The 27,884-nt window shown below is 35.6% G+C and overlaps 2 protein-coding genes across 7 annotated transcripts in view; one reads left to right on the plus strand and one right to left on the minus strand.

The window, feature by feature from the left end:
• Positions 1 to 27,884, plus strand: part of sppl3 (signal peptide peptidase 3) — a 203,561-nt gene that overhangs the window by 26,151 nt on the left and 149,526 nt on the right. The gene's annotated exons all lie outside the window — the stretch shown is intronic.
• The window catches only part of gnaz (guanine nucleotide binding protein (G protein), alpha z polypeptide), a 94,316-nt gene that overhangs the window by 10,932 nt on the left and 55,500 nt on the right, over positions 1 to 27,884 (minus strand). Inside the window, exons 1-2 of one of the 3 annotated variants that reach the window (XM_073914614.1) lie at positions 27,154 to 27,419; positions 25,238 to 26,522 (exon numbers count right to left, since the gene is read on the minus strand). In XM_073914614.1, coding sequence (XP_073770715.1) covers positions 25,238 to 25,960 — 723 coding nt within the window. In that variant the 5' untranslated portion in view covers positions 25,961 to 26,522; positions 27,154 to 27,419. Of the gene's footprint in view, positions 1 to 25,237; positions 26,523 to 27,123; positions 27,420 to 27,884 lie in introns of those variants that run through there. The other 2 variants (XM_073914613.1, XM_005155633.6) reach the window with 2 other exon arrangements.

Consider the following 27,884-nt stretch of genomic DNA (forward strand, 5'->3'; position numbering starts at 1 on the left):
GGTAATTGTATTATTGTGTGTAGTTTTAATGTGTTGTTGGTTGTATTTGTAGCTATAGTGTTGTGTATTGTTGTAGTGATGGATAATTGTATTATTGTGTGTAGTTTTCATGTGTTGTAGGTTGTATTTGTAGCTATAGTGTTGTGTATAGTTGTAGTGATGGGTAATTGTATTATTGTGTGTAGTTTTAATGTGTTGTTGGTTGTATTTGTAGCTATAGTGTTGTAGTGATGGGTAATTGTCTTATTGTGTGTAGTTTTAAAGTGTTGTAGGTTGTATTTGTAGCTTTGTGTAATTGTATTATTGTGTGTAGTTTTAATGTGTTGTTGGTTGTATTTGTAGCTATAGTGTTGTGTATTGTTGTAGTGATGGGTAATTGTATTATTGTGTGTAGTTTTAATGTGTTGTTGGTTGTATTTGTAGCTATAGTGTTGTGTATTGTTGTAGTGATGGGTAATTGTATTATTGTGTGTAGTTTTAATGTGTTGTTGGTTGTATTTGTAGCTATAGTGTTGTGTATTGTTGTAGTGATGGGTAATTGTATTATTGTGTGTAGTTTTAATGTGTTGTTGGTTGTATTTGTAGCTATAGTGTTGTGTATTGTTGTAGTGATGGATAATTGTATTATTGTGTGTAGTTTTCATGTGTTGTAGGTTGTATTTGTAGCTATAGTGTTGTGTATTGTTGTAGTGATGGGTAATTGTATTATTGTGTGTAGTTTTAATGTGTTGTAGGTTGTATTTGTAGCTTTGTGTAATTGTATTATTGTGTGTAGTTTTAATGTGTTGTTGGTTGTATTTGTAGCTATAGTGTTGTAGTGATGGGTAATTGTATTATTGTGTGTAGTTTTAATGTGTTGTAGGTTGTATTTGTAGCTTTGTGTAATTGTATTATTGTGTGTAGTTTTAATGTGTTGTTGGTTGTATTTGTAGCTATAGTGTTGTGTTTAGTTGTAGTGATGGGTAATTGTGTTATAGTGTGTAGTTTTAATGTGTTGTTGGTTGTATTTGTAGCTATAGTGTTGTGTATTGTTGTAGTGATGGATAATTGTATTATTGTTTGTAGTTTTAATGTGTTGTTTGTTGTATTTGTAGCTATAGTGTTGTGTATAGTTGTAGTGATGGGTAATTGTGTTATAGTGTGTAGTTTTAATGTGTTGTTGGTTGTATTTGTAGCTATAGTGTTGTGTATTGTTGTAGTGATGGATAATTGTATTATTGTGTGTAGTTTTAATGTGTTGTTTGTTGTATTTGTAGCTATAGTGTTGTGTATAGTTGTAGTGATGGGTAATTGTGTTATAGTGTGTAGTTTTAATGTGTTGTGGTTTATATTTGTAGCTATAGTGTTGTGTATAGTTGAAGTGATGGGTAATTGTATTATTGTGTGTAGTTTTAATGTGTTGTTGGTTGTATTTGTAGCTATAGTGTTGTGTATAGTTGTAGTGATGGGTAATTGTATTATTGTGTGTAGTTTTAATGTGTTGTTGGTTGTATTTGTAGCTATAGTGTTGTGTATTGTTGTAGTGATGGATAATTGTATTATTGTGTGTAGTTTTCATGTGTTGTAGGTTGTATTTGTAGCTATAGTGTTGTGTATAGTTGTAGTGATGGGTAATTGTATTATTGTGTGTAGTTTTAATGTGTTGTTGGTTGTATTTGTAGCTATAGTGTTGTAGTGATGGGTAATTGTATTATTGTGTGTAGTTTTAATGTGTTGTAGGTTGTATTTGTAGCTATAGTGTTGTGTATAGTTGTAGTGATGGGTAATTGTATTATTGTGTGTAGTTTTAATGTGTTGTTGGTTGTATTTGTAGCTATAGTGTTGTAGTGATGGGTAATTGTATTATTGTGTGTAGTTTTAATGTTTTGTTGGTTGTATTTGTAGCTATAGTGTTGTAGTGATGGGTAATTGTATTATTGTGTGTAGTTTTAATGTGTTGTAGGTTGTATTTGTAGCTTTGTGTAATTGTATTATTGTGTGTAGTTTTAATGTGTTGTTGGTTGTATTTGTAGCTATAGTGTGGTGTATTGTTGTAGTGATGGGTAATTGTATTATTGTGTGTAGTTTTAATGTGTTGTTGGTTGTATTTGTAGCTATAGTGTTGTGTATTGTTGTAGTGATGGGTAATTGTATTATTGTGTGTAGTTTTAATGTGTTGTTGGTTGTATTTGTAGCTATAGTGTTGTGTATTGTTGTAGTGATGGGTAATTGTATTATTGTGTAGTTTTAATGTGTTGTTGGTTGTATTTGTAGCTATAGTGTTGTAGTGATGGGTAATTGTATTATTGTGTGTAGTTTTAATGTGTTGTAGGTTGTATTTGTAGCTATAGTGTTGTGTATAGTTGAAGTGATGGGTAATTGTATTATTGTGTGTAGTTTTAATGTGTTGTTGGTTGTATTTGTAGCTATAGTGTTGTGTATAGTTGTGGTGATGGGTAATTGTATTATTGTGTGTAGTTTTAATGTGTTGTTGGTTGTATTTGTAGCTATAGTGTTGTGTATTGTTGTAGTGATGGATAATTGTATTATTGTGTGTAGTTTTCATGTGTTGTAGGTTGTATTTGTAGCTATAGTGTTGTGTATAGTTGTAGTGATGGGTAATTGTATTATTGTGTGTAGTTTTAATGTGTTGTTGGTTGTATTTGTAGCTATAGTGTTGTAGTGATGGGTAATTGTATTATTGTGTGTAGTTTTAATGTGTTGTTGGTTGTATTTGTAGCTATAGTGTTGTAGTGATGGGTAATTGTATTATTGTGTGTAGTTTTAATGTGTTGTAGGTTGTATTTGTAGCTATAGTGTTGTGTATAGTTGTAGTGATGGGTAATTGTATTATTGTGTGTAGTTTTAATGTGTTGTTGGTTGTATTTGTAGCTATAGTGTTGTAGTGATGGGTAATTGTATTATTGTGTGTAGTTTTAATGTGTTGTTGGTTGTATTTGTAGCTATAGTGTTGTAGTGATGGGTAATTGTATTATTGTGTGTAGTTTTAATGTGTTGTAGGTTGTATTTGTAGCTATAGTGTTGTGTATAGTTGTAGTGATGGGTAATTGTATTATTGTGTGTAGTTTTAATGTGTTGTTGGTTGTATTTGTAGCTATAGTGTTGTAGTGATGGGTAATTGTATTATTGTGTGTAGTTTTAATGTGTTGTTGGTTGTATTTGTAGCTATAGTGTTGTAGTGATGGGTAATTGTATTATTGTGTGTAGTTTTAATGTGTTGTAGGTTGTATTTGTAGCTTTGTGTAATTGTATTATTGTGTGTAGTTTTAATGTGTTGTTGGTTGTATTTGTAGCTATAGTGTTGTGTATTGTTGTAGTGATGGGTAATTGTATTATTGTGTGTAGTTTTAATGTGTTGTTGGTTGTATTTGTAGCTATAGTGTTGTGTATTGTTGTAGTGATGGGTAATTGTATTATTGTGTGTAGTTTTAATGTGTTGTTGGTTGTATTTGTAGCTATAGTGTTGTGTATTGTTGTAGTGATGGGTAATTGTATTATTGTGTAGTTTTAATGTGTTGTTGGTTGTATTTGTAGCTATAGTGTTGTGTATTGTTGTAGTGATGGATAATTGTATTATTGTGTGTAGTTTTCATGTGTTGTAGGTTGTATTTGTAGCTATAGTGTTGTGTATTGTTGTAGTGATGGGTAATTGTATTATTGTGTGTAGTTTTAATGTGTTGTTGGTTGTATTTGTAGCTATAGTGTTGTAGTGATGGGTAATTGTATTATTGTGTGTAGTTTTAATGTGTTGTTGGTTGTATTTGTAGCTATAGTGTTGTAGTGATGGGTAATTGTATTATTGTGTGTAGTTTTAATGTGTTGTAGGTTGTATTTGTAGCTATAGTGTTGTGTATAGTTGTAGTGATGGGTAATTGTATTATTGTGTGTAGTTTTAATGTGTTGTTGGTTGTATTTGTAGCTATAGTGTTGTAGTGATGGGTAATTGTATTATTGTGTGTAGTTTTAATGTGTTGTTGGTTGTATTTGTAGCTATAGTGTTGTAGTGATGGGTAATTGTATTATTGTGTGTAGTTTTAATGTGTTGTAGGTTGTATTTGTAGCTATAGTGTTGTGTATAGTTGTAGTGATGGGTAATTGTATTATTGTGTGTAGTTTTAATGTGTTGTTGGTTGTATTTGTAGCTATAGTGTTGTAGTGATGGGTAATTGTATTATTGTGTGTAGTTTTAATGTGTTGTAGGTTGTATTTGTAGCTTTGTGTAATTGTATTATTGTGTGTAGTTTTAATGTGTTGTTGGTTGTATTTGTAGCTATAGTGTTGTGTATTGTTGTAGTGATGGGTAATTGTATTATTGTGTGTAGTTTTAATGTGTTGTTGGTTGTATTTGTAGCTATAGTGTTGTGTATTGTTGTAGTGATGGGTAATTGTATTATTGTGTGTAGTTTTAATGTGTTGTTGGTTGTATTTGTAGCTATAGTGTTGTGTATTGTTGTAGTGATGGGTAATTGTATTATTGTGTAGTTTTCATGTGTTGTAGGTTGTATTTGTAGCTATAGTGTTGTGTATTGTTGTAGTGATGGGTAATTGTATTATTGTGTGTAGTTTTAATGTGTTGTTGGTTGTATTTGTAGCTATAGTGTTGTGTATTGTTGTAGTGATGGGTAATTGTATTATTGTGTGTAGTTTTAATGTGTTGTTGGTTGTATTTGTAGCTATAGTGTTGTGTATTGTTGTAGTGATGGGTAATTGTATTATTGTGTGTAGTTTTAATGTGTTGTTGGTTGTATTTGTAGCTATAGTGTTGTGTATTGTTGTAGTGATGGGTAATTGTATTATTGTGTAGTTTTCATGTGTTGTAGGTTGTATTTGTAGCTATAGTGTTGTGTATAGTTGTAGTGATGGGTAATTGTATTATTGTGTGTAGTTTTAATGTGTTGTTGGTTGTATTTGTAGCTATAGTGTTGTAGTGATGGGTAATTGTATTATTGTGTGTAGTTTTAATGTGTTGTAGGTTGTATTTGTTGCTTTGTGTAATTGTATTATTATGTGTAGTTGTATCATTGTCTGTGTAGTTGTAATGTGTTGTGTGTGCAATTGTAGTGTTGTGAAATTTTACTATTGTGTGTAGTTTTAATGTATTGTAGTGTTGCTTTAGTGTTGTGTGTGTGTGTAGTTGTACTTTTGTGTAATTTTAGTACTGTGTGTGTATTTGCACAGAGTAGAGTGTGTGCTTGTGTAGTGTTGTGTGGCTGCACAAACACAGTTCCTCCCTCAGCAAGAGCTGCTATGGCTGCAGGCACGTGGTTGGGACGAGCAGCTTGTGACCGAGGGAGGAATCTGATATGAAGACTGGGCCGCTGTTTGAAAGGTTACACAAAACATCATCCTGCTTTAAGCAAATCACAAGATCATCTACGAGAGAGCGAGGGAGGGTTTCACACAGAGATGAATAAATAAATCAGTTGAAAAGATGGAGGAATTGCTGATGCGCTGAAGAAAATAGAAAGGCTTCATTGCTTGGACTATTTTATATTTTTGGTCTTCTTCATTTGCCACAACAAGGTTATTTCTGCTAGTCCTGGAGCAAGTTTCCCATCAACCAATGAGACATGAGGGTTAGGAGGAGGTTTGAGGTTGTTAGGTTGAAGCTCGAGGGTTTACAAACTTTATGTCAAGGGTCTTCAGATATATGATGATTCCCTTTATGAATGATGCCTTACGTACAACATTAATGCAATGCAGATTTTGTCAGAGTAATTAATTTTTTTTTTTATCTAGGCTCTTCCAAGCTGTAGTGTTGGATAGCAGCTTTTATTTTGAAGCTTTCAGAAGCACATCAGTTTATTGTCAAACTGACCCATACACCGCAAAAGGTTAAGGCATGTCTTATGAAGCGGATCGATGTGTTTTTGTAACAGAAATATTTTTCATTTTTAAATTATATACACCAATGGCTGACTTCTGGTAGTTGATAAAATGCATGATGTATACAAAATTGGACACACGACATAAGACAGTAGTGCAAAACACAACAGCATTAAGGTCAAAATCCAGCTACACTAATTTCACAACACAGTGACATTAAGATCACAAAGCAGAAACATTTAAAAAAGCAAACATTAATGACGTTGTGTTTATGACAAGGCAACGACATTAAGATAAAACTGAGCGACATTAATATGAAAATGCTGCAATGTTAAGATGAAAACGGAGCATGATTAATATTAAAACGCAGCAAAGTTAAGCTAAAAAAGTTGCAATGGTAAGATGAAAACGCTGCAACTTTAAGATTAAACACTGTAACGTTAAGATGAAAATGCTGCCACGTTGAGATGAAAACGGAGCGTCATTAAGATGAAAATGCTGTAATGTTCAGATGAAAAAACTGCAACATTAAGATGAAAACGCTACAACGTTAACATGAAAACGCTACAACGTTAAGATAAAAATGGAGCGACGATAAGATGAAAACGCTACAACGTTAACATGAAAACGCTACAACGTTAAGATAAAAATGGAGCGACGATAAGATGAAAATGCTACAACGTTAAGATGAAAATGGAGCGACGATAAGATGAAAATGCTACAACGTTAAGATGAAAATGGAGCGACGATAAGATGAAAATGCTACAACGTTGAGATAAAAATGGAGCGACGATAAGATGAAAATGCTACAACGTTAAGATGAAAACGGAGCGTGATTAATATTAAAACGCAGCAAAGTTAAGCTAAAAAAGTTGCAATGTTAAGATGAAAACGCTGCAACTTTAAGATTAAACACTGTAACGTTAAGATGAAAATGCTGCCACGTTGAGATGAAAACGGAGCGTCATTAAGATGAAAATGCTGTAATGTTCAGATGAAAAAACTGCAACATTAAGATGAAAACGCTACAACGTTAACATGAAAACGCTACAACGTTAAGATAAAAATGGAGCGACGATAAGATGAAAATGCTACAACGTTAAGATGAAAATGGAGCGACGATAAGATGAAAATGCTACAAAGTTAAGATGAAAATGGAGCGACGATAAGATGAAAATGCTACAACGTTAAGATAAAAATGGAGCGACGATAAGATGAAAATGCTACAACGTTAAGATGAAAACGGAGCGTGATTAATATTAAAACGCAGCAAAGTTAAGCTAAAAAAGTTGCAATGTTAAGATGAAAACGCTGCAACTTTAAGATTAAACACTGTAACGTTAAGATGAAAATGCTGCCACGTTGAGATGAAAACGGAGCGTCATTAAGATGAAAATGCTGTAATGTTCAGATGAAAAAACTGCAACATTAAGATGAAAACGCTACAACGTTAACATGAAAACGCTACAACGTTAAGATGAAAATGGAGCGACGATAAGATGAAAATGCTATAACGTTAAAAGGAAATTGGAGCGAAGATAAGATGAAAATCTACAACATTAAGATAAAAATGGAGCAACGTTAAGATGAAAACGCTTCAATCATAAGATAAAAATGGAGCGACATTAAAATGAAAACGCTGCAACGCTAAGATGAAAACAGAGTGACATTAAGATGAAAACATTGCAATGCTAAGATGAAAGCAGAGCGACATTAAGATGAAAACGCTGCCACATTGAGATAAAAACTGAGGTATGTTCAGATGAAAAAGCTGCAATGTTATGATGAAAACGCTGCAACATTAAGATCACAACACAACGAAAATGCTCCTGACCACTAGGTGGCAGGGAAACACAGTTTACTTTGTCTTCTGGCTGAATGGCAAGTAATTGCAATGAAGTGACCAAGTCGCCACAAGAAATTTTTCAGAAAACATTGTTACTAAGGAGCAAGAAGCGCCTACCTCTGGGCATCATAGTTATTATAATATAAAGTTAGACGCCTTATGATCCACTTATGATTCGTCTCTCTGAAGCGTTTTCATCTTAATGTCGCTGTGATGTGAAACTAATGTTTGTTTTTAAAATGTTTCTGCATTGTGATTTATTGTTGCTGAGATGCGATCTTAATGCCATTTTGTTTTGCACTACTGGGCCACCGTACAGTAGATATATATACACGGCACTGTAAAAGTAATGGACGCTTTTCACAATTCCGAACCCAGTGGATGGGAGGTTACAACTATTTTTTTTTTACACTCCAATTAAATAAAATAATGAAAAAACTCCACTAATGGGTTATCTAGACTTTCAGAAAAAGGAAAAAAACTAAGTGAGACTGACAATGACAGCAAGAAAAGAGAATAAGGACAAATTTGCTGTCCTGCATATACACGCTGCATTTCAAACACCTTGCACAAGCGGTAATTCGTTTTTTGTAATTTGATTTGATGAATGTTCATACATTTTTTAAAATCTAAATATTCAAAACTTTCAAGAATTTAAGATGCAAATGACGTGCATCATAACAGTCTTGTGAAAATGCATATACTGCATACTGTTATACAGTAACATCAAGCCAATTTTTTTTTTTTCTTCGTTGTTGTCTTGTGTTGTGTGTGTTGTGTTGAATAAACTGTGTGCTAAGTGGTTCATATGAGATGCATTCCAGAGTTCCTGCTATGAATGTATCTTATGTAATTAGTTGAACTTCATATACATCAGTCACGCATGACGTACATTTGGCTGCAACTGGAAGTCAATGATTTAAGTTTAAAAAGTACAAATTTAAAAAAATCCTAGTTACAAAACGTCAAAAATTACAAAAATTTATCCATTTCATAAGATATGATTTAACCTCTTGGCAGTTTGACGACTCATTTATATGCATTTGGAAGCTTAAAAATAAAATAAACTACCCAACACCATTTTACAGCATTTTACAGAATACATTTTAATAACTCCTTATTGTGTTCGTCTGGCAGAAACAAACATCAAGAATGTCTTAAGGCAGTGGTCACCAAATTTGTTCCTGGAGGGCCGGTGTCCTGTAGATTTTGGCTCCAACCCTAATCAAACACACCTGAACAAGCTAATCAAGGTCTTACATGGTATACTTGATACATCCAGGCAGGTGTGTTGAGGCAAGTTGGACCTAAACCCTGCAGGGACACCGGCCCTCCAGGACCACGATTGGTGACCCCTGGCTTAAGGGGTGAGTAAATTGTCTAGGTGCAAAGTCTAAAGCATTTGGCGCAAAAGCATTAAGGGCATGTCGAAATCTACTTTTGCTATTTTAAGAATGGAAAAATACGCGCTGCACCACGGCGCATGATCTAACATAACGCGCATTAATCCAACCAACTCTCATCTCCCATTCCTATTAAGAGTCAGTTAAAACTCGCATTTGCTGTTTACAGGGTGGACTTTGTAAGTGGAAGAACTGAATGCTTCACTTGCGAGAAAACAGTTTAACAGACGATCCGCGCGAACATAAAGAACAAGCCTCCTCCTCTCGGCCTCTTTGCTTTCTCTTTACTTGTACTCTTTTACTTTCGTGGGTAAGGAAACGGTGCCATAAGCACTCCACTGAAGACATCCAGTAGCCTACATATTTAATTTTGTTTGTTAAGCAAAAAAATTTGTTTGAAAACTATTTCTAAATTCAGTTATAATTCCCAGCAAATTAATAAACGAACAATAATAACAAAGTCAGATAAAAAACATTATATCCAAACACACGACCTGTTCTAATGCCCCATATGGTGATACAGACATCTCAAAAACCTGACAGGTGGACAAATTTAAATTTGTTTTTCTTAAAAAATATATAAATATGCATAATAAGTAACATTGCTAAAAAAAACAACGCAAAATGTATTTAATAAACTTTAAAAAAAACTCCCCGAGATAAAGAAGGCATGGAGGCAGTGGTTTTATATTTATGTAGTGAAAATTAACTGTAACATTTCAATCTATAAATTTTTTCACATGTAAAGATATGTGTGTATCGCTGTACATCGTGTGTATATTAATGTGTACGCATTTTGGACCTGCGTAGGTGCATAGCTATTGCACTCTGCACTGGACTTTAAAGCAGCTTTCATTTGGTCAGTGGCGCGGTCTGTTTTAGCTCCTGTAAATAACAGCATGCCAACAAAGCGCCTTAACACACTTTTTTTTTTAAGACCAACACACCCATGAGTCCACAACATGGCGCAATTGGATTTGCTTTTTACACAATGTGTTGCAAAATATAAAATTAGGGTTGCACTGGTCTGAAAATAGCAACAAATCATGGGTCTATTATAGGGCCCATAGGGTACTATAATTTGAACTAATTCATTAAATACATTTCAAAATGCTGGTTGTTTTAGTCAAATATGGATCAGCTTACCCACCAAGTTAAATTTGTATATTTTATATTTGTTCACATTTGACTTATATTTAAGTTGAAACAACTTTCCAGATAATTGAATTATTGATGTACAAATGATGACAATGATGTAATTGAATTATTATTTCTGTATTGTAATATTTTACTAATCCAAGCACATTGTGAGAAGATATTCCTTATTTTTGTTGCATCTCTCTCTCTCTCTCTCTCTCTCTCTCTCTTTCTCTCTCTCTCTCTCTCTCTCTCTCTCTCTCTCTTTCTCCAGTAAATATATTATTTTTCATTTCACTTTTACAGACCCCCTTGTGGCCCTAGAAATAAGCCCATCCAAGTATTGATTTCCCTGCAAAATTTATCAACAAGCAACCATTAGGTTAGGGACACAGTTAAAACTCGTCTCTGACGGGATTTTGGCTCTGTAACCGTGTTGAATAATTGAAAAAGCATGCTATTGGGAAATATGTGCTGTTTTCTTTAGTCATGCAGGAAGTGACATAATATGCAGAAATATCTTGTGGTGCGAGTAATCCTCCATGACATTCTAATGTAATCTTTTAACAATAGCACACAGTCATTTAATTATATATATATATAAAAAAAATAAAAGTAAAATAATCTATAACGTCTAGCCGTCTCTTAGCTAGCAAGGGGCTGTGATCGACGCCGAGGCCCTTGTGTCTGTACTCGTATTCCTGCAGTGAGGCCCTCCAATAGCCCATGAATTAGGCTTTCAGAAATCAGGTCACACCATTAGCTAAACGTCTCTGCAGATCTCAAGGTGTCCATTAAGCAATCGGGCAGCCTGGGGGATGAGTGGAAGTGCTTTTGTTGGAGCTCTGGGTGTTTCCAGAGTCTTTTCCAGAGCCAAGATGGAAGGAAAAAAGAGAGAGGAAAAGGAGGAGGAAAGGGAGCCAGCGGGAGACACAGCAAGACGTCTGGCCTCTCCCTGCGCACTCCACACACAGGCCTTCATTAAGCTTAAATATTAATAAGGAGGTTCAACAATGTATTAATACTTATGTTTCCTGTAAATAAGAACTGCTGGATTGAGACGTCTCGCTCCAGAAAATCCATTTGCTTGAAGCCGAGTGGAAATGACTCTTGTCTGGTCTTCTAATAGCCCCGACAGTAATAAGAGAGAGTTGTATTTACACCGTACCTGCTTGTAATTGGCACGCTTTGTGTCTCGCATTTGTCTCCATTGTCTTTATCCTGCCCTGCTCCCATTTCCTTTGTCAGAGATAAGAATGTTACACAAAGATTCGCTGTGTTGTTTGCGCTGAATTATTATAGTACATTTAGTACAATCAGGGCTCATTGGGGAAAAAATGCACCTGTTGTGACTAGAGCTTCATTTACATGACAATGATGTAGCCAAAAATGTTTTTCCCTTGCATTTAAAAAACGTTCCATGTTTACACAACAACGTTTTCAAAATGATTTACATTTACACATCTGCGAAAACTGCCACAAATGCTGTTATGTATGCCTCCCTAAACACACTCTATGTACGCGCATGATGTAGTAATGTTTAAAGACTCATTCGTGTGTTTACGTGGATACGACAAAGGCAGTGTTTTTTTTTTTATCAAGTGACTAAACAATCTTCTTTCAAACAAGCTACTAATGTATGTTTAGTTTTGTCAATGCTCTCAGTTACGGTACTGTTTGAGGTGTGGTTTAAAAAAAAGTAGTGTGAATTAGCCACTTTTTGCTCATGCATAAACAGTTTGGTTGTATATTACGTTTCCTCTTGAGATCAGGTCAGCATGTCAGGGATAAGTTAATTTGACACCTGATCAAAACCAAATCACAGTGATATAAAATAGTGTGATTTATTGAAGCATTCATTCAAACAATTGGTTCAAAACAATGGACTCGTTTAAAAATTTGTTAAATTTGTTTAAAAGCAGATTCATTCAGTAGCAAAATATCGCAGTGTTGATGTGAGATGCGATTTTTTTTTTTGCTCTAAGATTGTAAACACCATAAACTTGCAAACTTTTTGTTTGTTGAACTGTTGTGTAGAATCAGTGTCACTTTTGTGATTGTGAATTCACATGCTCATATTTAAGCTTGACCTCACGAGAAAACATAACTATTTTACTTTTTGTCAGTTTATTGGCTAATTCATACAAATTCAGTCATACGAAAATGTACGATTCTAAACAGGAGGCATGTCATCCAACCCCGCCCTCAAACCCAACTGTCATTGGGGAATGAGCAAGCATACTAAATTGTACAAATGAGATCACACGAATTCATATAAATTAGCCACTAAATCAAAAAGTTACGAATTGCCATGAGAATAGCTGCATCCCAGATGACACACTATACACTATGCACCTATGCACTATGTACTTATGCACTCAACAGCATAGTAAATGTATGTAGTGTTGTCCCAAATAAAGCTCTAATGTTTTTTACTGAACGGAAATTAAAACCGTTTTCCAGAAGACATTTGACGATTACCAAATTAGTGAAATAAATGACCAAAGTATCAAATAATACCTGCCATGAGTATAAACGCATTCACCATCGGGAGGCGGTATAATCACTCTCGTAGGAGAATTTTGCTTTCACAATCCATAATAAATGAAGTAATCCAACATGAGCGCCCAAAAGCTCCGCCCCCTCCGCTACGTGAATAAAGCGGAGTGCTTGAAGTGTCTATCATTGCACACTTCTTTTTAATTAAAGTGCATCTATTATTTTTTAAAGTTTTTAGTGGGAACGCACTACTTACACTATACTTATACTACAAAATGGCGTAGAATAGTGCATAAGTATATATTCAATAAGTAACCGATTTGGGATACACATGTTGTGTTGGATCTCTGTTAATTCACTTTATATATATATATATATATATATATATATATATATATATATATATATATATATATATATATATATACAGTTGAAGTCAGAATTATTAACCCCCCCTGAATTAATTTTCAGTTTAGTTTAATTGGGAGAAGATTTTTTTCAACATATTTTCGAACATAATAATTTTAATAACTCATTTCTAATAACCATGATTGCCATGATAACAGTAAATAATATTTGACTAGATATTTTTCAAGACAGTTCTATACAGCTTGAAGTGACATTTAAAGGCTTAACTAAGTTAACTGGGTTAACAAGGCAGGTTAGAGTAATTAGGCAAGTTATTGTATAACCATAGCTTGTTCTGTAGACTATCAGAAAAAATATAGCTTAAAGGAGCTAATAATTTTGACCTTAAAATGGTTTTTAAGAAATGAAAAACTTCTTTTATTCTAGCTCAAATAAAACAAGACTTTCTCCAGAAGAAAAATACATTATCACGCATACTGTGAAATATTCCTTTGCTCTGATAAACATCATTTGAGAAAAAATTTTAAAAAGAAGAAAAAACTCAAAGGCGGGGCTAATAATTCTGACTTCAACTGTATATGTGGATTTTTTTTTTTTTTGCTTTTATTATCTGAATTATTCTTGAATTATTCATCATTCTAGCTGCATTCTAATAAATTTCATCACACAATCAGTACTTCCGGACTTTTGCCAAGTGAGGGACTTACTTGATAATACTTGTTTGCATATTGTTAATACAACAGTAACGTTATTATGAAAGACAATGTGTATTACAATACTACAAAATAATATTGCCTTGCATCTTACATGTTTCAAATATGCTCAATGTAAACTATCAAGTAGGTGATGTGAAAAGTTCAAGGCTCAATGGAGATGCACAGGACTTATGCATTAGCACTTGTGCATTGCTGTATCAGGCAAGCTCATCAAGGAAACTACTTCAGCAAACAATTTAAAGCTGGCTATAACGTCAAACATTACTGTAGTTAACAATAATGCACTATGGTAAAAGTGTTTTGAGGTCATGACTGCATTGTGCAAGAGACCACACGAAAAAGAACCTAGTAGTGATAATAAAAAGCTAAAAGCGATAATCTACTGCATTAATCTTAATTTGTGTGAAAAGGAATAAAAGTTGTTGCCGTTTTACTGCCACCAATGTTCATTTGAGCTGGAAACTGTGGATCATAAAACTGAGCTGGATAATGAGTTTTGTGAGGAAGAGGCGCTGGTACGACTCCTTTAAAAAAAACACACTGTTTATGGCTCCTACAGTAAATAGAGATTTTCGAGACTGTAAAACATGCATTATAGCTGAGTTTTGGATAAAGTCATTTGGCTGGTTTTGTTACACAAACCTGGCAACCATGGTTAGCATTTTTATAAGAAATGTATGGAACTAGAAGGAACATAAAACTGACTATTCAGGGTGTTGTTTGGCTATAATATCATTAGCAACTTTAGGGTTACAAAGCTGTAATATGAGTCATTTCGGCTTAAGTGGCTAGCATGATTAGCCTCAAAGATTCACTGTGAATGCAGAGTTGCTAAGCTGTTTGCATTTGGTGTTTTTATTTTTATACTGACATCCATGTTTATCAGTAATTGAGGGGTGTGAGTCAGTGTGTTTTTCCAGCTCCTTTCGTGTCTCTTAACGTCACTGGCAATGGCTTCAGCATTATGTGTCAAGATTACATTTTGGAGACCTATCCGAAGAAATGTGTTGTCTGTGCTGCCATGATGCTTGTATAATGTGGGTGCAATGATGGAGCGATTATGAACGTTCTCAGAAAAGCTGTTGGCATGATTGCTATGGTGTGTTTTCAAGTTTAGAAAGTTAATGTCTTAATCGCTCCTGTACAAGTCGTACATTTTTTTTGGTGTTATTCATAATCAGTAGGCCCACATGTAATCTGTATGAGCAGAACTCCACAGATTTTTAGCCCATCATTGAGTCTATGGGTTCTATTTTGACGGTCCATGCGCAGAGCACAAAACGCAGGGCGCAAATGCTTTCAGGGCGTGTCAATACGCGTTTTTGCTAATTTAAGGACGTGAAAACCTGCTTTGCGCCATGGCGCATGGTCTAAAAGAGTTGAGCTTATTTTCTTAATGAGTTATAGGTGTGTTTTGAGAATAAACCAATCAGAGTCTCATCTCCCATTCCCTTTAAGAGTCAGCTACGTCGCGCCAAGAGCCCATTTGCTATTTACAGGAAGCAAAGTAAGTCTAAGTGGAAAAAATGAGCATTTCACAAGCAAACAGTTAACAGTTAACCGTTTTTTAACAGAAAACTGTTAAACAGAGCATCTACTGCGTGAGAATGAGAGATAATGGATCACTTTCACTTTTGCTCTTGGATAGGGAAACCTTTACGCACAGACATACATTAGTCTATAAATAAATACTTTTGTTTGTTAAGTGCAAATATTCGTTTCAAAACTATTTCTAAATTCAGTTCTAATTTCCAGCAAACGAATAAACGAACAACAATAACAAAATGCTTAAATAGTCATATCCTAAAAACACATGCTGTGCCCCATATGGTCTAAAACCTGACAGGTGGGCAAATCTAAGCTTGTTTTTAATAAAACAAATATACATATAGATATAATAAATAATACTGCTATAAATAATAACATTATACAAAAGCAAATTGTTATGAATGAACTGGAAAAGCCTCCCGAGATGAGGAAGATGAAGATGAGTGATTGACTTAGCCAGCGGTCCGCCTCAGAACGCCTCCCTCTTTAGACCAGAACCTATGGGCGCACAAATGAGCGCTAATGCATTTGCTATTTAAACAGCGTAACGCAACGGCTCAAAACGACTCTTGCGCCAAGCTGAAACTACCAAAAGACTATTGTGCCAAGCTGAAACTACCAAAAGACTATTGTGCCAAGCTGAAACTACCAAAAGACTATTAACTGTGTCTTGCGCCACACTGCGCCGGGTGTATGATAGGGCCCTAAGTGTTTACTTGTGTAAGTGCGTGTAGATTTATATTTATTAAATTATTATACTATTTAAATTAATTCAACTAATATTATTACAATATAATAATAGTAATATTAAAATGTTCATATGATTTATCTACAATACAGATTGTAAAGTAATTATTTTTGTATTTTATTAGATATATTATACGAGAGACTTGCTTTGTTTGCCAAATAAGTGGATCTAATTAGATTTCCATTGTAACCATAAAATACAAGTTAAAATTATGTTATTTATTATTTCATAAATTAAGTTTTTAGTTATAATACTTCCAAAACCATTCTGCATAAATTCTCCATCTTTACAAAGTTCTCCACAGAAATAGCTAAAAATATCCCCAGATACTGTCTGGCTCGAATAATAGTCATAATTATATTCTGTCATCATTTACTCACCACCGTCATTTTAAAACCGTAACTTCTCATTGTCAGGAGACAAATATAGATAATTTTAATAAAATGGAAATATTTATGTCCCTCCATTTATTTACCCAAAACACATTGATGCTTCAAAATGTTCAAAAAGAGAATTTCAGAATCCAGTCATAAGACTGAAATTATGCTAATCAGCTGTGTAATATGGAATATAGTATTTTGGATAAAAACGTCAAATGTAGTGCTTGCATGATACTGTATATATGAGCATTTGTCAGTATTAAACTGCAAATGTAAGGTTTGCGCTGGAATGTCAATAGCTATGGATAATGTTTATATGCAAACAAATTAAATCTGACCATCTTATAGTTTTTGCTTTTTTTTTTTTTAAATTGTTTTTAAACCATAAAAATAATAAAATATGACAATAAATTGGGCGGCGCAGTGGCGCAGTGGGTAGCACTAAGCCTCACAGCAAGAAGGTCGCTGGGTCGCTGGTTTGATCCTTGGCTCAGTTGGCGTTTCTGTGTGGAGTTTGCATTTTCTCCCTGTGTTCGCGTGGGTTTCCTCCGGGTACTCCGGTTTCCCCCACAGTCCAAAGACATTAGGTAGGCTAAATTGTCCGTAGTGTATGAGTGTGTGTGTGTATGTGTGGATGTTTCCCAGAGATGGGTTGCGGCTGGAAGGGTATCCGCTGCGTAAAAACTTGCTGGATAAGTTGGCGGTTCATTCCGCTGTGGCGACCCCAAATTAATAAAGGGACTAAGCCAACAAGAAAATGACAATAAATTGTCTGTTGTACCTCTTTATGAACTAGAGTTAGGCCGATATATGATGCCATTGTCCATCGCGATGGCCAATAGACAACATGATGCTGGACCAGCATCTCCGATGCTTCGCCCCGCCCCCGTTGAAAACTCGCTTATGTAAAATGCACACTCAGGCCCCGTTTACACTAATACGTCTTAGTGTTAAAATGGCATTTTAGAACGAAAATGATCCAAATCCACACTGTGTTTTACCTTGCATTTCTGAACAGCACTCCATCTGCTGAAAACGCACAATCGCACATCACGTGACCACACACACGCACACAAGTGGTGCTCAGTGCAGAGCCACACACACACACAGCCACGCGCTGTTGTTAAACTTGAAATTCAGACATCCCAAGTTTCCTGGAAGTTCCGGGAGTGTCTATGCATATGTAGGACTCATAATGCCCGCAAACAAGTGATAATCTCTTGGAAATTGCGCATATCCCTCTCGGTCCTCAAATAAGTCACGCACCCTTCTCACCCATGGATCCCTCCTCACTCTTCAAACACAGACATGCAATAAAGAGACAGAAATCTTAGATTTAATGAAACAATATGTTCTGAAGATGAACTAAAGTCTTATGGGTCTGGATTGAAATGATGATGAGTAATGTCGATAACAGATTTAATAGAATCATTGAAAACCTAAATTAGAGATGCGCAAAGTATGCATACAAGTATACAACACCAACCTAAACAACCTAAACAATATTTCACTTTAGAAGTTGACCCATTGTAACTTTTTATTTTGCTCACCATCTCATCTGACATAAACTTTTTTTTGTTTGTTAGTTATTGCTGAGCTACAAAAAAGCAAACTGAATTAATGTTTCAATTAAAGGTTGTAAATGAATCTGATTTTTAAAAATGTAAATACTGTCACTCGACAGATGGTGAGCAAATCAAGGCAAAGATTAGTGTAAATCTATTCTGCTTTAAATTAGATTGTTTTTGTTTTTACTGTAATACGTTCATTATAAAATATAAAGGAAATTATACTGTATTATTTAATGTAAAGCAATGTTTTCTACTATTTTTTTAAATTATTATTAAATAAATTAGGAAATTACTCATGGCAACTATATTTACCTTTGGCCCACTAGCCTCAATCAAGTTTGATTTTTGGCCCTTTATAAGAAAGAGTTTGGGCACTCCTGATCTTAATAATTGGATACTTTACTCATCCTCATCTCATTCTAAACCTATGACTATATTACTTCTTTAAAACACATGAAATGCTTGGAAGAAATCTGTGATCAAAACAAGTTAGACTGATTACAAAATTGACCATTTTCAGTGCTCTCTGGTGAAAAGCAAAGAAAGAAGACAGAATGTGTCACACTGATCAGCGTTCCGCATTACATAATAGATAGTAGACGTCCTCAATCAATGAACATCGTCAAAGCCAAATAAATCATTCCATGTTGCCCAAGCATCCTTCCCATGACCCAGATCTGGAGTCTCCATCCACCTCCTCCTAGCCAACTGGCACCAGAGCTGACTATTGCGCAATGCAGTTCTGCGCACAAGTGTAGGTTCTCGGCGGCATACATGAGCACACTTCTACACTCTCTGCGGTTGCTGAGCATCACAAAACCCCCCTCTCTGGTCACAGCTCATTGTCAACAGCACAGGATTAGGAGCGTTTGACTGCTCTGTTGCCTGGCAACTGTTGCCACGGAAACCTTTTTTTAAAGGAAGGTTGGGTCAAAAAAAAAAGGGATGTTGAAGGGGGAAAAGAAGAAGATAAAACTCGCCATGCCACAAAACTGACAACTGTTGCTCGAAGTACCCAGCAGAATTAGATGATTGCGAATCGCAACTGAAAAGTTACATCTGCAGCCATGAATTACTGGAAAGCTTTTGAACCAGATGTGCGGGAATATGCTTTCCCTTAATGAGGGACTGTGGGACTACAGCAGAGCGGACATTTCTAATGGAGATTTGCTGAATTTGAGCTAATTAAACTGTTAAATGACTTTCATTAGATAAAAAATGTTGTCTTGGCAGTGTGTCTTTGTCAAATATGGCCTGTCTTCAAAGATTTAGTCAGAGTTTTAGCACACTCGAGACGCCAGGTAACACAGGAAAGTGTAAATCATTAGGTGGGATTTTAATGGTGTAATGGAGATGTTGTAGAATTCTGGTTAACCACAGACTATGAAATATCGCTCCACTTAAGCCTGAATGAAGCTGCTTTTTGCAAAGCTCATGACAGCTGGAAGTGAGACTTGAAGAAGCATGGATACATGGAAAATTTATTATCTGGGGAAGGTGCTGAGTGTTTGCAGTGTTGTGGAAAAATTTGCCTTGGAACATCTTGCAAATGCTTTTTATGTGGCCAGGGGCTCCATGTACTGTACCTTTTTATATAAATTAATGTATATTTTATGTGTGAGTGTGTGGATCAAATACAAAAATGATGTTGCAGACTATTGTGTTTAATATGTTTTGGCCAATTTCTTGTCAATATCCATCTTTCAGATAAGACGTTAAACCGAGCAGATTATTTCTGGGGCTGATTTAAACGTTGAAATATATATCCGTAAGTGCTCTATTTTTACTAAAGCTCTATTTTTGTAAATATTCAGGGGTCATTTGATTATCAGTTTTATACCAGCTGTATCGTGTTGTACAAACCACTCTTCATGGCATACAGATTATGCTGGTGGTGTAAGTATGATAATTTTGCTAATATTCTATTCAAATGGTCTCATTAAAAGATTTTCCCAATATGTAATAAAGTAAATGTGAATATATAAATTTCCCTTCTTTGTTGAAGTTTTACAAAAAAAAAAAAAAAAATATATATATATATATATATATATATATATATATATATATATATATATATATATATATATATATATATATATATATATTATAGTCAGAGTTATTTTCTTTTTTAAATATTTCCCAAATGATGTTTAACAGAGCAATGACATTTTTACATTGTGTCTGATAATATATTTTTCTTCTGGAGATAGTCTTATTTGTTTTATTTCGGCTAGAATAAAAGTAGTTATTTTTTTTAAAAACCATTTTTAGGACTAAATTATTAGGCCCTTTAAGCTAATTTTTTTTTCGATAGTCTACAGAACAAACCATCATCATACAATAACTTGCCTAATTACCCTAACCTGCCTAGTTTACCTTATTAACCTAGTTAATCCTTTAAATGTCACTTTAAGCTGTATAGAAGTGTCTTGAAAAATATCAAGTAAAATATTATTTACTGTCATCATGGCAAAGACAAAATAAATCTGTTATTAGAAATAAGTTTTTAAAACTATTATGCTTAGAAATGTGCTGAAACAATCTTCCCTCCATTAAACAGAAATTGGGGAAAAAAATAAACAGGGGCGCTAATAATACAGGGGGGCTAATAATTCTGACTTCAACTGTGTGTGTGTGTGTGTGTGTGTGTGTGTGTGTGTGTGTGTGTGTGTGTGTGTGTGTGTGTGTGCGTGTGTGCGTATGTATATATATATATATATGTATGTATGTATGTATGTATGTATTATTATTATTTTTATTTATTTATTTTTTTGAGTAGAACAATTGCCAGTAAAGTCAATAAAGTTACCAAAACTGCATTTTGCTGTTTTACGCTATCTGTTAAACTTTTGGTTAGGCAGCAATTGATTGAGACATAATTATTATTATTATTATTATTATTATTATTATTATGCCTATTATCAAACTATAGTATTTTCATAGCAATTTAAATAATATATTCTAATATACAATAAGAAACAAAAAGAAGGAGCTTTAAAACTCTGGGGAAGAATGTCTGAGTGCATTAATTACATCAGTTTTCCACTTTTTTTACATACTAGACTGTTAAAAGGGCCATCCTATGAATTGTCAGTCACAGATATTGCCCCCAGCCAAGTTGAGTTTAAGAGCCCTGGTGTATGGCCAAACATAATTATATGCTCTGTATAAATACACAAATTACATTACATTACAATATTTGATATTGAGTGATAAAAGCAGTACTTGGTATTGGATATATTGAGTAATGTGTTCTTGGTTCTTAACTTTATTATCAATTACTCTGAAACAGTAAGAGTGAGAATTGAGATAATATATTTTATTTTCATTTACTTCTTTATCATTGCTTTAGAAGAAGGTAAAATAGGCAAAACCACCAAACCGCTGGTGTGGGATATCACTCTGCATAATCTGCCATAAGTATTGACTGATAAATGTAATATTGTGCATCTCTATTTAATATGCTTTGAATGCATATGTTTTTATGCACAGTGTTTAGTTTGATGCGGAAACCAAAATAGGACATCTTGTCTTACTTTGACCCATATTTGATGCTTCACAATGCTCCTGTGTAGCTGTATTTTTATTCTGGTTAAATGTGCTGGGGACAAAAATGCAGCTCTTTTTACAAGACGTTTTAATATTGTCTTGTTTTTATGCATTTAAAAGTCCAATATACAGTAGTGGTTGTCTAGACACATTACTGTAGCACAAAAGCTTTTAGTGTCTACCCTGACCCTGTCATCTTAGTCAACAATGTCTATTTAACACACAAGTCACCAAGATTTTCTCCTATTAAAAGCATTTTTCAGAGCACAATCGCTCAGCTTCTCTCATAATGTGTCTCTCCCTGTGGCTGTCAGCCCTCTCAGACAGACTTTCTCAAGACCACAGAGCATTGCTTAAAACCCTTCACTGCCACTCTGACTCAATCATTCAGTGACCGCGCTGATCCCCTTGCCTTATCCGACGCATGCGAGTGAGTGAATGTGCGCAGAGCGGGGGGTGTCATTTGTGAAATTCAGCTCTGGCAAAACCAGAGCAGACTGGCAGCACATGTGGGCCAGTTCAGAGATGAGTGCTTATTGAGTAATCTAATTCAGGGGCTCACCCCAGACCCTGGAGCTCAAACACATGCTCATCTAGCGGTCAGCGTATGTTGACAGAACTCGCAAGCCCCAGCCTATATTATCCATGAGGCTTTCCTTAATGGACATTCTTCAAAGAAAAGTTTCCATAAGGAACCGTACTGATTCTATCAAAAAAAGAAAGGTTCTGCTATATACAATATTTCATTTTATTGGTACAGTATCACTGGTTTCACATCCATTACATTTTTTATTATGCTGAAGGTTTGTTAGATTAGTGCTTACTAAAGTGGAGGTTGGATGACATTAGGCAAGGGGTTGCTTAATTTGATTAATAATTTGATTAAAAGATTATAATTACCATATTTTAACCATAACTAACTAAACAATAATACTTAATGTATACATTTAAAAACATGCAAATAAAAACCCATCAATCTTTACATTTTTCCATTCTATGAGACCCCTGGGGTGATTATATTACACTTAACAACACAGCAACAGCATCAATTTCAGCTGATTGACTTTACAGAGCCAACTTTCCGAAACCTTTTCATCACTCACATACATTAAAAATAAATACAGGTCACAGGATGATCTCTAAGTGGCAGTCTCCATAATTAAAGCAAGAATGGACTTGCTTTGCTCCAGACATTGTGCCCACCCATCTCATTAGGTGAGGATTAACTTGAAATTAAATTAATCAAAAAATTATGTTTGTTAGACTTTGCATTTTTTTGTGTTGTCAATATTCTTAGATTTATGTAGGCCAATTAGTGTGTATGTACACCTATGCATGCAATGTTTGTATATTTACAACCATTTCTGAGGATAGTGGAGTCAACGGCATTGTTATTTTGGGATGAAAACTTTCATTAAAATGTTCTTCGAGAAACCAAAAATATTTCTTCTAGTATCACTGGAAATAGACGGCATAAACCACATTTCTCTTATATAAGAAAAAAAAAACTTTGCTAGTCATATGTATTCACTGTCTTGTAAATGACATTAACAAGGTATATTAGTTCCATAATGTAACAGGATATTCCGGGTAGTCTAACCCTAAAGCTAATTGCTGAATCATTCACAGTATTGTAAAACCTGGAACTTGTGATATGACAGTACTGCATTGTGAGAGCATGTTGACTTGTGGGAGCAAAGAAAACATTTGGCATTTTTGCATGCAAATGATCGTCGCAGCTTGTAAACAGATGTGGCTAAAGTTAATAAGTTATATTTAAAGATGGCCTCAGGCTAAGATGGCAAACTCATTAAACTCACTAGAAAAGGTCCACCCTTCCTCTGTCAACATATTCCTTTTTCACCACACCCCCAGCGAGACGCTAACTCATTCCTTCGGTTTTCTCACTTCCCTTTGACTTGCTGCTTCCTACCAGAAGACAACTTCTCTGACCCCCATCACATCAGCAATTTTCCCCAGTGCTAAATTTGATCATTCTCCCGGGTACACCCTGACACCTTGCACTGTGAACTCAATTATCACTCTCATACACATCCCACAGACTAGCAGAACACTTTTATTTTTAACTCCCCAACACTAATTGATATTCCAGGCTAATGTACTACTTGGAAGTTCTTGTTGTGAGTCGAGGGAAAAGGTTTAGGGTAGAGCACACCAGTATGGAGTCTTTGAACTCACAGATAAGCAATTAGCTTCACCACATGGTGAGAGAACGTATGTGGTTAGACTGCCGTTTAGAAGAGTGAATTCTGAGTTCTAACACAAACACACCTGTAATTAACATTGGAGTCTAATACAATCAGGTTTACTCTGTAAATATCATTTGGTATTAATTCCTGTGGAGCTTGCTGGAAAGACCAGCATAGACTTGAATGGCCAACAAACCAGCTTCAAAATGTACCCCTAAGAAATGGGACACCACTACAGCACCTGCACATGTCATCATATGTCATCACGATCTCTTGCTTCATACGAGATCGTTGATCACGACTGCTGTAGTTATTCCAGTTGCGTTTTTTTTATCTTCAGGAAATCACTGAAGGCATATATTATTTTATCATAACAATCTAATGTGGCAATAAGATCATAACTGTATTGTGCATTTACACCGTGGCCATATTTATCTGTGTAGACAAACAAAAACAGCATTAACATTATACCAGATACTGTAAAAATGTCCCCCTTTCTGACCGAGTATTCGAGTGTCATCGAGTGACAGAATGTTGTGGGACTGCTGTACATTAGTTATTATTATGAATCATAGATAGCGAATTTTAGCTTTTTTTATTGTAGGTTTTTTTTTTTTTTTTTTAAACGTCATGGTAAAACATGAACGTGGTTATGAATGTATTAAAACATGCGCTTATTTGTTGTAAAAATTCATAATTATGACAAAAAATACTAATTTTTGCATCTTCTTACTTCTGGGTGCAGCCATGCTGCTGTTGTAGATGATGTATTCTGGGAAATTTTCTAACCCCTTGGTTTCAAGTGCGATCCTGAAAAATTTGAGGCTTCTCCTTAGCCCTACGCCTTCAATTAAAAGAGAATTAGGGCCACCCTACCCCTTCACATGAATGTGCAAAACAAGGTGTAGGGGTAACCGGTAGAATTGGGATTGGGCCTTAATGTTATAGTGTAACACCTCGCCCAATCTTATAATGGAACATATCTGTCTTATTATCTAACTTATTGTCAATTTCATTGATATGAAAACATCCTCATTGGGGGATGAGTGTACAATTTAGCCGCTCAAAAAGTAATGATTTGCTCTACGATTGCAATGGTAATACCTTTTGTGAAAGTACTAACCTAATGACATCTTTTAAACCAGCTTAGGTTGGTTTATGATTGGATAAGCTAGTAAAAAAAAACTGAGTTAGATGACTAAGTAGGTACTGTTACAGTATGTCTCTGAATAGCCTGAGTGCAACTGAATGCTTGTGTGCTAAAGGAAATGTGGTAGTGGGATGATAAAAGCAGTTTGTTTGTCAGTGCTATGGATGGGATGAGTTTACTGCAGAGATGTACGCAGCCTAGAACAGATAACTTTGAGTTCATGTGTCTCAGTTTACATTATCTGGCTGCACCAAGGGCTCCAATATAAAATGGAATTGTCCTTACCGTCTGGTTGTCTTCATAAAGTTTGAGGTCATAGCCGCTCAGCTCCACACAGAATATAATGGCAGTCACACCCTCAAAACAGTGGATCCACTTCTTCCTTTCTGAACGCTGGCCACCCACATCCACCATTTTGAAGGTGAGCTCTTTGAAGGTGAACTTGTTCTCAACAATGCCGGTGGTCATGTCACGTGAGCGCAGAATGTCCTCGACAGTTGGGATGTACTCTGGGGCGGAAATGCGGTCCAGGTCATTTAGATAATATGCTGTATTGTCCTCTAGGTGGTACTCATTAGAGCGGCAGAAACACTCCTGGACGCCTGGATCAGCCCACAATCGCTTCATCACCCCCAGGAGCTCTGGCGTGATCTCGCCCTTGCTCTCAGCCGGCCCGGTGAGGGCAAAGAGTTGCACTGCATCATAAGCACGATCAGGGTTATGGAAGTCTATCTTCAAGGTGGCGAGGGCACGGATGATGCGGGTGAGTGAGTCAATGGCGTTGTAAAGGATGAGAGGCTTGTATTCCTTGCAGGCCTCTAGGTTGAAGCCTCCACTATGGATGATCTTCATCTGCTTCACGATGGTGCTCTTGCCTGAGTTGCTGGTGCCTAGAAGCAGAAGTTTAATTTCACGACGCTGTCGCTGGCTTTCTGATCGTAGGTGTCTATCGATGCGCCTTGAACGTCTGGCGGCCTCCTTCTCCTCTGTACTCTGCCGGCACCCCATAGTTGGACTTCGCTGGTAATCCCAGAGAGAGGGAGAATGGATGGTGAAAAGTATGCAATGCAATATGTTGATACAGTTGAGCTGTTCCTACAGTAAGCGTCTGCCAGATTGGTGTTAGAAAACTTTCATTGTGCAAGTCTACAGTTTAGTTTTTTTTTTCAAGGGTTGATGTTTTGGTGTGCAGTGCTACCATGACATGGCGAAAGCCACACTCAGGCCCTGGCATTAGGGCTTGTTTGATTTGGAGATCCCAAGAATTTGAGGTTCATATCAGGGGACTTATCCCCTTAGCACGGTGGGCTTTTAGTGGACTTGTCAGTGTTCATCAAGAGAAAGTCGGAACCGTAAAATTCCTTCACTCTCCTCCCTCATGGCGTCCAGTGTGATTGCTTGAATTTCTGTGACTCATTCATCCATTGACAGCTCCTCCCTCCCTTAGTTTTCTTCAGAACGTTCCATCCGATGGACTGTCAGACCTTTGTTTTTGTGAACTGTTTCGGGCATCTGTGTACTAGACTGTCCTGCTTACATAAGCCAGTGAGGCAGCTAAAAGCCCTCGTTCCTGTTGGTAAAAAACAAGACATTAGTAATCATGAAACAAAGATGAGGGCCAGTAAACCTTAAAAGTAAATGAAGAAACTTTAAACCCTCTGGACTGGACAATGTTGCAACAAAATAAAACTGTAATCACTTCTTGACAAGTTTAAAGTCAGCGTAATAAATACATTCATGATCCAGTTTTACCTTCACAATGTGAGGTGTTCTTCTGAATAAAACAGAATATACAAAGAGGAAAAAGCTCAGCAACTAGACTTTGTCTGTAAGGAATTGGTTGAGAGTCAAGTGGGCGTTTCATATCAGAATAGAGTCATACAAAGGAGCCGGGGACTTTTTGGACCAGAGCCTGCAGGCTGAAGGTCAACGTCATCTTTAAGGGCTTGTATTTGCAACCCAACAAATATGCTTCTTTGTAAATCTATTGTTATTTGCAATTAGCTTGGTAACTACACAGTCTTAGTAATGAAAATCAAAGACAAAATCCAAGTAAACTAAGCAATATTTTGGTAAGACATTAGCATAGTTCATTGCTGTTAGCTCTGCAATACATCATACTTCTGCTTACACACATACAGACACACATACATACATACACACACACAAACCTCAAGTCTTAGTCGGTATCAAAATCTAACCTTCTACTTAGTAAACCTGTCCCATCATGCAGTCTCTTCTCACTTGCGTCTCTCTGTCACCAAATATTCAAGTCTGCCAAGTAGGCTATCATCACACAAAGCTTACACACACACATTTGTTCTCAAACAAATATATTCACGCACACACACACACACACACACACACACACACACACACACACACACACACACACACACACACACACACACACATTAGACACACAAGCAGAAGCAGGCATGGTGTGAAACGGAAACAGATGTGAGATGAATGTCCTTCCCTGAAGCAAAAGGTACCGCCCATTCTACTCTCCGCTTCCCCAAGCCTCAACCACTGAGCTAACTGATAGCAGGTGAACTGTTTATTTACTGTCATGGTGGAAAATAACTGGCACAGGCCAGCAGGTGCCTCACTCCAGCTCATTCCAATGTAATAAATGCAACAAACCCCTTTAGAGATCCGCCAGTAATAATTGTACGGCAGGGCTCAACAATAAAGATGTTTTATGCTACCTCAGGCTAGTCAGTGTTTTTACTCCTACTCATGTTTCCACAATTTTAAATGTCAGAAAGAAATGTATTACATATTTATAATAATATTATTTATTTATTGCACATAAGCAATGCAAGTAATTCCATTGTTTAACTGAATAATAAAAAATAGTACATTTCAGATTAGAATAAAATATTGAATTTGTGCTGATTTTTGAAAGAAATTCAGAAAAAAGCAAGTA

This window comes from Danio rerio, chromosome 10 (assembly GCF_049306965.1).
Source record: "Danio rerio strain Tuebingen ecotype United States chromosome 10, GRCz12tu, whole genome shotgun sequence".
In the NCBI taxonomy this organism is placed as follows: Eukaryota; Metazoa; Chordata; class Actinopteri; order Cypriniformes; family Danionidae; genus Danio; species Danio rerio.